This window comes from Anguilla rostrata, chromosome 18 (assembly GCF_018555375.3).
Source record: "Anguilla rostrata isolate EN2019 chromosome 18, ASM1855537v3, whole genome shotgun sequence".
Lineage (NCBI taxonomy): Eukaryota > Metazoa > Chordata > Actinopteri > Anguilliformes > Anguillidae > Anguilla > Anguilla rostrata.
Window position 1 is genome coordinate 4,313,422 of NC_057950.1, and position 12,176 is coordinate 4,325,597.

The 12,176-nt window shown below is 44.5% G+C and overlaps 1 protein-coding gene across 3 annotated transcripts in view; it reads right to left on the reverse strand.

The window, feature by feature from the left end:
* Positions 1–12,176, reverse strand: part of shtn1 (shootin 1) — a 40,715-nt gene that overhangs the window by 2,053 nt on the left and 26,486 nt on the right. For all 3 annotated transcript variants that reach the window (XM_064317727.1, XM_064317728.1, XM_064317726.1), the window contains exons 13-16: positions 11,217–11,329; positions 10,726–10,776; positions 10,122–10,248; positions 5,958–6,075 (exon numbers count right to left, since the gene is read on the reverse strand). In XM_064317727.1, the coding sequence (XP_064173797.1) occupies positions 5,958–6,075; positions 10,122–10,248; positions 10,726–10,776; positions 11,217–11,329 (409 nt within the window). The remainder of the gene's footprint in view (positions 1–5,957; positions 6,076–10,121; positions 10,249–10,725; positions 10,777–11,216; positions 11,330–12,176) is intronic.

Below are 12,176 nucleotides of genomic sequence, written 5' to 3' on the forward strand. Positions count from 1 at the left end.
GTCCGAAAATGCAGATTGCTACTTCTACCAAGCGTCTTGTACGTCATTTATCATTTTAATTAAATAATGTCCCTTGGGGACATGCTTATGTTGTCAAATAATATTACACAGATTACAGTGAATGGAAGCTAAAAATAGAAAGAAAGAAAAAACTGGTGCTCTTTCTCAGCTGTATAATTATTTTGTTAATAAACACAGTTATCACATACATTTCTGAAAAGGTAGGGAGGGAAGGGTAGCTAGCTGTAACAGTTCACGTGGGTTTTGTGAAACTGGAATCAAGTAATCCATTCTGAATATAATGTGTGGGATTGAGGGGGCTGTGGATGGTGGGGGCCGTTTGCGTATTTGTGTTGGACAGAAGCAGTTTACAAACTGCACCGCTATCTAATTACACCACTGGTCTGGCTCGACGTAATTCTGTCACTAGATATATCGAATGTTAAACTGTGTTTGCCCAAAACGTTACTCCCTGAAAACCTGTTTGGAGAAGAGGAAAAAAAAAAAAAAGATATGCCTATTTTGTTTGCCAGCACTAACCTTCCAATTAAACAGTGAGGGCATAATAAAGAGTAGCACCAGTCATAAGCTGAATGAGGAAGACACATAAGGACGCATAAGGAATCAGTCTGGGGAAAGGAAGAGGAAAAAAAAAACCCTGTATAACTAAGCAATTCCCAATGACCCTTTTAAAAGACAGTATTTCAATAGTGAATTTCTGCGGGAGAGAGTATTTCTTTAGCGGGCTCATTGTTAGCATCTCAGCTGCCCTTTTGTGTGATGCACATTCAGAGGGACGCTTGCTACCAACACGGTAATTCTCCAAAAAAAAGAAAAAATTTTTTTTAAATGAAGGGGTGGGTAGGTTGGGTTGGGTCGGGGTGTTATTGCTGTATTGCTTTTTATCGGTGTTATTGTAATATAATTCCATACTCCCTACACAATTAGACGCAAGTTTTATTTCGGGAAACTCTTCAGGGTCTGAAACCGTCTTCGGGTCACCTCTGAAGGGGCCGCCAGGAAAGGGGGACGCCAAAATAGCGCCTTCATGAGCGACGTCACCCAAACAAGCGATCTCATTGTGCGGGACGCTCAATAACGTGTCACATCCTCGCCCCCCGCCCCTCTCTCGACTATACAGAGTTCTCCAAGGAAGCAATTTAAGCTTTGTGAGGGGGGGAAAAAGAAAGAAAGAGATCGCACTGGTCCCCAGTTACAGTGTCCCCCCCCTGCGTGTCTGTGTCCCGGGCGGGACTGTTGTTGTACTGTGTGCCACAGAACCGGTGGGCTGCTTTTTGTGCTTTAGAAAGACGCTGTGAGGAACACACACAGCTGGGCTGGGCGTGGGAGGGGGGGGAGATCGGAAAAGAAGCCCTAATCGTTATTTATGCTTCATCATAATGAAGCAGCTGTCTCTGTCGTTCCTGTTTTCAGTCACTCTGATTCAAGTTTAATTAAAGAACAGTCACATGCATCATTAACGAGGTATCACTCAGCCCGACCGTTTAGAGTTTTTGTAAAAGTATTCAAATGAAACGAACTTCACCTTTTGTCTGACTGGGTAAGCTTGACAAGAGTTTCTTTTGTACAAATCTTTTTTGAAATTTTATTTTCCTCTTATTCATCCTTGTTGGTATTTAAAGACGTTTGGTCACCAGTCACCACCGTCTTTTGCAAATGGCCCAACCTTTACAGAAGCACTTGCCCTTTGGGGGAAGAGTGCACAGCGAGATGTTCCCATTGATAGAGGGAGGCTCTGCGCAGGTATGGGTGTGTTACTGAGAGGGGAACGGGAGGTTTTAGGGCTAACTCATTCAGGGCTCCTTTTTCACCCAAATAAAACGGGGGTGCACGTGTCAGGGCATGATGCGGTAGGGTGCGGTTTTTGGCTTTAGCCGTGGGGGACCGTTTATGTTTGGGGAGTCGCGGTTCTGCCCTGGATCTGTGGTGGTTTCACCATTCAATTTAAACATCTTGAGTTTCGGCAAAAGGTCGGCATGAATTCAAATGTTGTTATTTATGGTATACAAGCATATACATGCAGAGTCATACCTCCTTTTCAACAGTTACAGGACTGAAAGCATAGTGTTAAAGCAAAAGAAGCAAAAGTGTTTAAGCGATGTAAAATTGTAACTGCACCCATCCACCAAGAATAAAACAGGAAAATAAAGGAAAATATGACCAATTCCCATCATTAAAATATAAAGATATCAAGAATTCCATCTGTCCTCCATTTCCACAGGCAATTTCTCCTTCTGAAATGAATTTAAAATTCTGTCAGAAATAGTTTTCTTGCTTTTTAAATAAATGAAAGAAAAAAAATCAGCACAGGAATGAAAGAAAGAAAAATATATTTTGAATGAATCCTGTAAAAAAAAAAATCTACCTGCTTGACAATATTATTTATGCAGATCTGGCGGACATTCTGAAAGCTGTGTATTTCATGTTTTATCGAAAATTATTGTAGCTGGGTAACAGCATTGCAAATCATGAACAAGAAAAAGAAACTGAATTACAATCATGAGTCAGACTGAAGCAAAAAAATTCTAGTTCAAACAACATTTACATACATGGACTACTTTGTATTGTGTATGTATGTGTGTATGTATGTGTGTGTGTGTGTATGTGTACTGTTATATATATATATATATATATATATATATATAAGCATAAAAATGACATTAATCATGTGTGATGGAGACTGAGGCCGTGCCTATTTCTCAGCTCCATTATTATAAAACGGCACCAATCCTTTTCGGCGCCTGTAAATTGGATATTGGTTTTTAATATTTACGGCAGCGGCTCCGCAGTGTCTGCGGCAAGGACATCGATCCCCAGATCGGCGCCGCGTGCGCCTTCAGCTGCGGACGCGGGGGGAATGCCGAGCGGCGAGGGGCGAAAGTCCTCCAATCAGCACGTGCGTCAGACGCAGAGGACTGTGGGTAAAGGAGGGCCACTCCAGCGGCGGCGGGCCACCGGCTCCCCGCGAGGCAATTACTCCGCTCGGAAAACAAACGAAATGGCGAACAAAATACAAAATATGCTAAATTAAGTGTTTCCCGCTGGAAGGGGGGGGGAAAAAAAAAGGCACTTCCTAATTGCTGATCCTTTCGCGTTGTATCGGCTAATAGTGAACAGCAGCTGCTCTGGAACGGCCGTGCTTGGATGGGGGCACGGGGGGACGGGGGGGGGAAGGGAAAGAGGCACAAGAAAGCGGCCACAGCTCCTGATAATTGTGTGGTCTTGTCCCGCGCGCTCGGATTGACAGAGTGTTTACTACCTGTCAATCAACGCGAGCGATCAACACCGGCCTCCTGCACAGTGTGCACCCAGAGAGAGAGAGAGAGAGAATCGGGCGTGTAATTTACTCCGTTTCACCTTTAGCTCAGTCGCTAAAACGACAACACACAGGACTACGAGTGTGGCACACCTATATAATCCCAAATTCTTGGGACCGCAAGCACCGAATATGAGAAAACATTAGCTGCGCAAAGGAGAGTCGCGTCAAGAATCACAGGAAACCGAGGATTTCCTCACTCTCGACTGTGGCTATAATTTGGTCGCAATCATTTGTCACTCAAATACATACGCAAACAAATGAACAAATGATGACACTACAACAAAATTTCAATTGGCCTAAATCCTCATAGTATTTAATTTAGATTACCATAGTTCGGTTGATAGAAATACAATTCAAGTCAAAATTCATTTGTTGATGAATCGTCATTCGTGACTGTGTATTTCTTATTTATTTCTTCTAACTGGTGTGAAGCGATATAGCAGCCTGGAAATGGGTGGTGTCAGTGTGACGGAAAGACGAAGCGCTGAAAGTATATTTGAGATACGTTTTGTCGTACTCGTGACAGAGCTGAGAGCAGCGAGACGGACGCATCCTCCTGAGAACAGGAGAGGTCCATGTAAACCGGGGCTGCAAATCTCTTCTGATCGGCCGTCTGTATGTAAGCTCTCCTGTGTGGAGCTGAGCTCACACACGACCCCCGCCTCCCAGCAACAGGCTACCGTCCCCAACATCGCCCTCCCTCAGCCTCACCTGCATCGCTTCCCTTCAGGAAACGAAGGGTTAAAAAAAAAAAAAAAACTTTGTCAGAACGCAATCAGTCATTTCCTAGTCCTTAGTCCGCTAATAATCCCCACTAACACTATTCCTCTGGCTTCTGGGCTCTAGGACCATTGTCAGGGACAAATTAGCTGTGAAATAAGTTTAGTGGAGGAAGAAAGCTTTGACGTGGTTTGCCCTTCCTTCCTCTTTAGCCATCTTTGCCCCACCCCCCCCACCCCCCACACGTATTTAAAGCAAGTCAGCGAAGCCACTGATTGTGGGGAAACAGCCTGGCACCGCAATCTCGGACAACCGACGCGGGAACCCAGAGCACCAGCACCCCCCCGCTACCCCCATCGCCTCCTTCGCCTTGTTCGGTTGTAACACCTTATTCCCCAAGCGAAGCCCATGCAGGAATGCCATTCGCACATTTAACCAGCCCGAGGGGAGGGTGGGGTGGGGTGGGGTGGGGTGGGGGGAACGAGGGGGGGGTGGATCGGAATTGAATTTCCTCTGCAATCTCCCGGGATTTAACCCCTTTCACCTGGAGCGGGGGCTCTGGCTGGAAATTGCGCCTCAAACGACAAACGCGGCCCAAAGCTCCAATTAGCTTTTCGACAATGGCGCGCCGACCCCACTCCTGTTCCCCTGCGTCCCCCCTCTTCACCTCCGACCGAAAAAAAAAAAAAACAAAAAAAATCACCTGTTCGTTCGTTTCAGCTGGAAGCCGAAAACCAAAATGGCCAGCTTTCCCCCGCTCCGTTTTTCGGAGCCGCCATTTGATCCCCAATCCAATTCCAGCGCGACGGAAAAACCGCCAGCGGCTTGACCCCCCGACCTTTTAAACCCGCAGCAGTACACCCCGCACGCCTTATTTTGGATAACACTCGTTATCCAAAATAAGGGAGCGGGTATCTCCAACTGCCTGATGGGGAATGTCACCTTTGAATATGCTCGCAACCGACAAAAACACACACGCACACACACATACACACACACACGCACACCTTTACTCATTTTATCGGTTCATTTAGACCTGTTATTTTAAAACTGTGGAGTGGCGCGCCGGTAAAGCTTTTCACCTCCGGCCTCTCTGACGCGCTGTCCGAGGGGCGGTCATTTTGCCTGCACCTCCGGCTCTCTCCTGAAAGCGGTGCGGGCGCACTTCGTCCTCAGATCCGAGCGCAGCGGAAAAAAGCTGCCGCTGGTTACGCAAGCTCTCCCAGGTTCGGGCGGGGCGCCCAGGCGTTCAAAACTTTCTGATGCCCACGGGGCTTTTTACGTGCGGATTTGGTTTTATGGAACACTGGGCTGCAGGGTAGTTTGTTTCTGCAAAAACGTTCCCCCTTCAAATCCATAAGAATATATGTGGTTTCTTTGCAATCATGCATTCTTACACGGGGCTGCATGCTGGTAATGTTGCATCATCTGTAACCCGATGTCACAAAACTGATTGGACTGAAGCCAGCGAATGAGAGAGAGGCTGGAGTGTCCAGGACAGATGCGGAACCCAGAATGTGTCCCAGGCCTGTGCCCCCCCCACTGTATGTCTGTCGAAGCCAAGTCCTGTTTGTGTGTGGCACAGCTTGTCCCAGTCAGGGCAAATGGTCAGGGGTATACACCGCACTGGGAGGGGTGCGCAAAGCTAGCCGAAAGCCCGCGGATGGTGTGTCAATGTGCGCCTCATCCAGTTTCCCAAGCGCATGCAGAGGGTCGGAAATCAGGTGCAAATAAGACAAAATGGCGCATGCCATCACGGCCTTGTGAATATTACCGCAAACTGCTGTGATGCTATAGTAGCATTAAAGAGCAGAGAAAATGGCTGCTAACCACAAGCAGCCCAACAGGAAATGACACGGATAACTCTCAGGGACAGGTGGCGGCCGGCGGTACTCACGGAGGGGTGAGGTCCGGCCCGCCGGGCTCCTGCGGGGTTTGGGACGGGGGCTGGGTCCTCTTCACGCGGCTCACGTCCAGCACGCTGCTCGGGAACGGGTTCGGGGCGGCCTCCGAACCTGCGCCGAAAACCAGGAGGCGGCCATGACGACAGAGCTCCCGAAATTCACAGCGGCGAATGCGGCAGCCGTGAACGCTAGACGTGCTAGCCCCAAGTGGCTAGCGCCGCTGCTTCGAAGGCGGTTGCCATATAGTGTCAAAACTCACAAAGGGGCTTTGCTTTGGTCGCTCTCATACCTCCCTTCTCCATGCAGAACCCTGGAGACGTAACCCTCCTTAGGTAAAAAAAATAACAGCTGTCATTTTGACCAGTTGTAAAATGGCTTTATCAATGGGCGTTTTCGCATGGATGAGCACATAAGTGTAAATGGACCGGTAGCCTATTAAATATGCATGGCGGTATGACACCGAAATACTTCACTAAAGCCTACGGGACATGGGATTGCTACATAACGTGCATTAATAATACATAACCAGAGAAAAATGACAAATGAACCTGAAATTATAAAATATATACATGATATGTGAAATATGCCAAGACCACGGTTATATTTCAAGATGACTCAATTTTAAATCAACAAGGAAACAACAGACATACCTTATAGCTAGATTGTAGTGGGTAATTTAGCTAGATAAATGTCTTATGTATCATATTTAGTGTTAACTATTTTGTAGCCTTCCAGCTTTGAGGATAAATGAGGAAAGACCTGAATGAAAGTTAGCATGACTGAACTGAGAATCCTTGTAAGGAACAGAAAAAAATGATATGGAAACTGACATTGTCAATTGTGCTTTTGTTTTAATAATTAAGGGATTGCTAATTGGTTGGTAAGACACTTATTGATCACATTTAGCACTAGCTGGCTACCAAAAAAGAATAAAAAAATTAAAAAATAAATTATGAGGGAAATGGAAAAATAGATAATTACATTGAAGACAATATCAGAAGAACCATAATGTTCCCGAAAAAAAGATGGCTAGCTGCTACAAAAATGAAACATAAAAAAATAAAGTGTGAAATAATGGACAACAATTGTTGTAACTTAAAACCTTTTACATGAATGTTCATACATTAACAACTATAACAGTGAGAGTGTAGTGTAAAAATAACATTTTGAACCACTCATGTTATTACATGGTGCTACATGGGAATTAAGTCATTCAACCAAATCTCAACCGGAGAAATCATACGACTGCTCAATTTGTCTGAAATTTGCCATAAAATAAATGGGAAACTTGATGGCACTTAATAAAATCACTGAAATTCAGGGCCATTAAATTTGCGCCATATGACGTCATACTGTATAAAATCCACGGCGCAGACAGAAATGGTCTTCTCCATATTCACTGGACAAACAGCATGACACTTGAACCATACGGAGAAAAATACTTTAGTAAGATAAACCTTCGCTATGCCCTGGGTCAGATGGATTTTCTCAGTTGCATATCAAAACCAGCTGCTCCATAACTAAAGCAGTGGTCTGAAATGCCCACACGGGTACCCACCAGATACAGGTGACCAGATAATTTGTGCTATTTGCAAAAAAAAAAAATTAAATCTAGGAAATCAAAGTAGCTGGTTGAGAACCAATTTAGCTGGCATAACACGTTCTGTTCCCAAGCTTCGCTGCCACACTGAAATGAACTCAAACGTCCAGCACAGGCAGCGTCTAATGTAAGGCAATAAAACCGCAGGAACCAACGACCTTCACAAAAGTTCAGTTCTCCTTTCTGCAGCGCTTTAATTTCCCACGCGGGGGCCCGGGTTCAATTCGACATCAGTTCATCCTCGATGTTTATTCAGCACTAAACGTTCTTTCATTCTTCGCGCGGTCTGGCACGTTCGTGTTGCTGATTGCCGAACTTGCCCGAGAGGACATTAGCATTTAATCCCGACTCGAGGAAAAAAAAAAAAAAAAAAATTCCAGGTCTGCGCCTTTCAGTAAGTGGGTCACGTCTCTGCATTTTCTGCACAGATCCCTCCTTCGCCCCGCCGTGTCCCTGTAGTCTTCCTCACCCTACCTACGCTCCGATGTGCCCCTTCCCATTTCTCCACAAAAGCACTTATATGTGACATTTTCTCACATTTGGCAGATTGGCGTGACATACATGCTTCCGTCGTACTATCATGTCTAAGATGTGGCCTGTTCTGAAATAGTTGGGTTCATGTAGACTGGGTTATGCAAACGGTAGTGGCTATTTACATATGCACACTGTGAAATCAATGATGCCTAATATCTACTCTCAAATTAATTCACACACACACACCAACGTGCACGTGCACACACACACACACACACACAGAAACACACACGCCAAAGTGCATGCACGGATGCACGCACACAAACACGCACACACACACACAAACCAGTCAGGCGTCATCAGGACATTCCACTATAGTAGAAACACTTCACAATCTGTTCATCACAAATGGCGATTTCAACGCAGGGCCTCATGAATCCGTGATGTAAAATTTCGTTTCGTTTTTTACCATCGCATCTCGGATCTGATAGGGCAACCTGTGAAAGGTTTATAATTTCATCCACATTAGCCTGTAACATATCAGACAGGGCCCTGTTTTCCTCTTTCATCAGTAAGCCGCTAATTTATTTTAACAGCCATTAAATAAGTCAACAACATGAGGGAAATGCGCTGCACCCAAAGGAACGCCAGAGAGCCATCTGCCTTCTCACGTGATCGGACTGCTCTGGCATGACAAACAACCGGAACGTCAAACACTGCGAGATGAAAATCAGTTAACCTGCCACAAGCCCAGTACAGAATGTATGTACAGTAGCTTGAGAGATTTGCAAAAACTGCAGCAGCACAGTATAAATTCTTCATGCTTTATTAAACTTTAACAGGTAATAGTTGGAGGAGACACCCACCCCTTATGCACACTACACACCTGCATATCGGACTCTAATAAATACTTATAAACACTTAAATCATGGTAAAACCATCCAGAACATAATCAGAAATACATAATAAAATATTTTTCTTAAACTACCATTCAAGGCCATTATGAATGTATTCTTCTTGCCCCGGAGCAGGATGATTGACACTTCTGGGTTGGTGAACTTGTGCCCTGACACTGGGGGAACTTTCAATGAGATTAAAAGCAAATGTGCTGCATTGCCATCCAGGCCAAAGCAAACTAAACCCTCTTTTTTCAGTTCTGTTGTACAATGCTGTCATATCCATTTATAGCCTTCCGACACAAAATCATTAAATCAACATCAAACTATTTTCTTTTTTTTTAATTTTTTTTTAGTTCTTTCATATTCTCACGTACATGGATTTCATTGGCCTAGTATTCATCCGCTCTTAAAATTAATATGCAGCTCAAGTACTGCATTCTCGAATCATACCGAGAACCAGAACATAAAACTCTGCGCATATGAAATATTCAGTGAACATAAAGTAAAGTACCTTGCACTCAGCTGCCAACGACCACACCATCATACGCAGGGGAAAGGCATATTACTCATTGATCTGCAAAGCATGAACTAGATAATGTTGCACTGCTACAGTTTGACAGTGATAATGCATTTACACAATATAAATTCAAACTGATGATCAGTAATACCATCATTTTAATTTTAAGCTAAATATTAGGACAATCTAAATGCGACGTGTCGCTGCTTAAAAGTGGTCAATCGTATTTCTCCATTAAATTAAATTAATACATCGATTCTTCTTTCGGTAAAAAAAAAGCAGTCGCATCAGCTGCCCCGCGTTCCGCCAGGCTTTCCGTCTGACCGGCGAGGTGTGACGGCTCGCCCGGAACAACGTAACCGAGGCGATAAGCTTCCCGCCGTTGGTTTGTGACAAACACACGCGTAAACAGCGGCTTTTTAAAAAGGACTGCGGAAAAACACACACACCCGCCCGGACCTCCATTACACCTCCTCCCCGGCCGGCCCCGCTGGCTGGCTGCTGTACTGCGCGTTCTGAGACTGCTGTAACCCCCCTGGCTCTGAGAAGCGCGTAGCGGACGGGACCGCGGGGGGTAGGCGCCCCGTCCCGCGCACGGGGGGCGGCGGCGGCGGCGGCGGCGCTGGGGGGGGGGGGAGGCGGTTCAAGCGGAGAGAGAGGAACTCACGGCCGTCCGCGGCGGTCTCGGGGGCGCAGCGGCGTCGTCTCTGCAGGACCCTCTCCAGCTCCGTCTCCCCGGCCCCCGCCGGAGCCTCCGCTTTGTACTGGCCAGGGGTGGGCCTTCTGAACGTGTCCTGCACGAGGCCCACAAAGAGGACACCCCGCGCGCTCAACAAAGGCTTCGGGGCTAACCCGTAAAAAAAATGCCCCTTGCTCCGAGTCACGCTCTCCACTGCGAGCACAGGGGTATTCACAAAAGCACATCAGAGCTGGGAGCTTGGGCAAACATGCAACTCTGAAACAGTATTCACGATGCAAACACTCAAAATGGAGTTATTATTTTACGTTGTATTTACAACAGGAGGAAATATACGCCAAAATATATATTTTTCAGCATACAGTGGGAGCACATGCAAGGTTCATTTTTATATTTAAGGATTATGCACCATATATTTCTTCCTTTGCATTGTCTGGTGTAAAATCTTTATGCGTCGTAACTTTTCATTTTTCTCTCATGTCCATCTTAATTTTTTTAAATTGATGAAAAAAAACAGGATCAAATCATAAACAATTCCATCAACATTTTATTTATTTACGTATGTATTTATTACCAGAATTCCTTTTAGCTCCTGAATGGCAGAATCGGGGGCCACCTTCTCTTTCTGTTTATAAAAAAAAACAAACACCAGATATTTTAATCAAACAGCACAGAGGAACAACCAGCCACCACCTGCACCAGACTCCCGTCCAGATGAAAACATCTGGCTTCTTCAAAACTGAGAAATTAGGCTATGTTCCAATATGGCGCAGAGCATCAGACATCAGAACATCTGATTTCATCATCATTTCATGAGCTGAGCTACTTACTGAAACACACCATGACAGTGGGTAATGCATGACAGCTGAGTCAGCAAAAAACAATGAATGGACAATACATTACATTACATTCATTTAGCAGATGCTTTTATCCAAAGCGATGTACAAAAGTGCATATCAAGGTCATTGGAACAACTACAAAACACGGGTTTGATAACTTTGAGTGAAATTATGTACATGATCTATATATTCATTAATTTTTTCTTTTGGGGGGGGGGGGGGTTACCTGTGTTTGTCTGGCTCTGTTGGACGGGCTGACAGGTCGGAGCTGAACTCCCTTTTTAATCCTCTGCATCATCTCGTCCACAGCCTGCGCCCTGATGTCCAAATCCTTACTCCCTGCCCAGTAAACACAGACAGAAAAAAGCCGTTTGATAATGAGACCTACACAGGAAGCAAGAAAACATGTTTACTGTAAAATAAAAAATGCATTCTTTTCCCTGACAAATGGTCTTTCACTATTTTAAACCCAGGGTAAACTGTTTGCTTGGACACAGATAGCATACAGCTGTCTCAATAGGAGAACCAGTCCTATACTTGTCCTGAATGTCAACGTAATGTGCGATTCCCTTAGAAAGAGTTCAATTCATTCCTGATATGTTTTAAACTTTTCATTTAAGCCAAGTAATATTTGCAAGGTTCATTTCTGATGACCCTCACATTCAGAAGGTACACTACTTTTTAGAGGTCTAACTGGGGTCTCTGATATTCAAAGCCTTATTATCTATGTGAAGGATAGCTCTTTAACTATGTAATACCGTATTAAAAAAGAAGACTAATGTACCAGCAAAAACATTATTCAAGGTCTATACTTAATGACAGAGACAACAGGAGTCAAACTATAGCTATATCCTGCATCTTTTAGTACCAAAACCAAACATGACAGAAAAATTAAAATGCATGCTATTCAGTATTTCCATATTAAATTAAATTTTCACACAGGGATGGTAGCTGTATTAATGTTTTTCATGAGAGAAAACATTACCTTGGATAAGGCCCTTGCTTTCTTTGCAAAGCTATTTCCCAACTTCCAGTTGATTAAAAGTAAAATGCAATGGAACTTTGTTTCACATTTTAAAGTGAGATCTCCCAAACCAGACATTTGATGCATGGACAAATAAAATGATGTTTGCACATTGAAAATGACATGTTCATAACTTTCTTCTGAATATTGGTGTGCCGCATA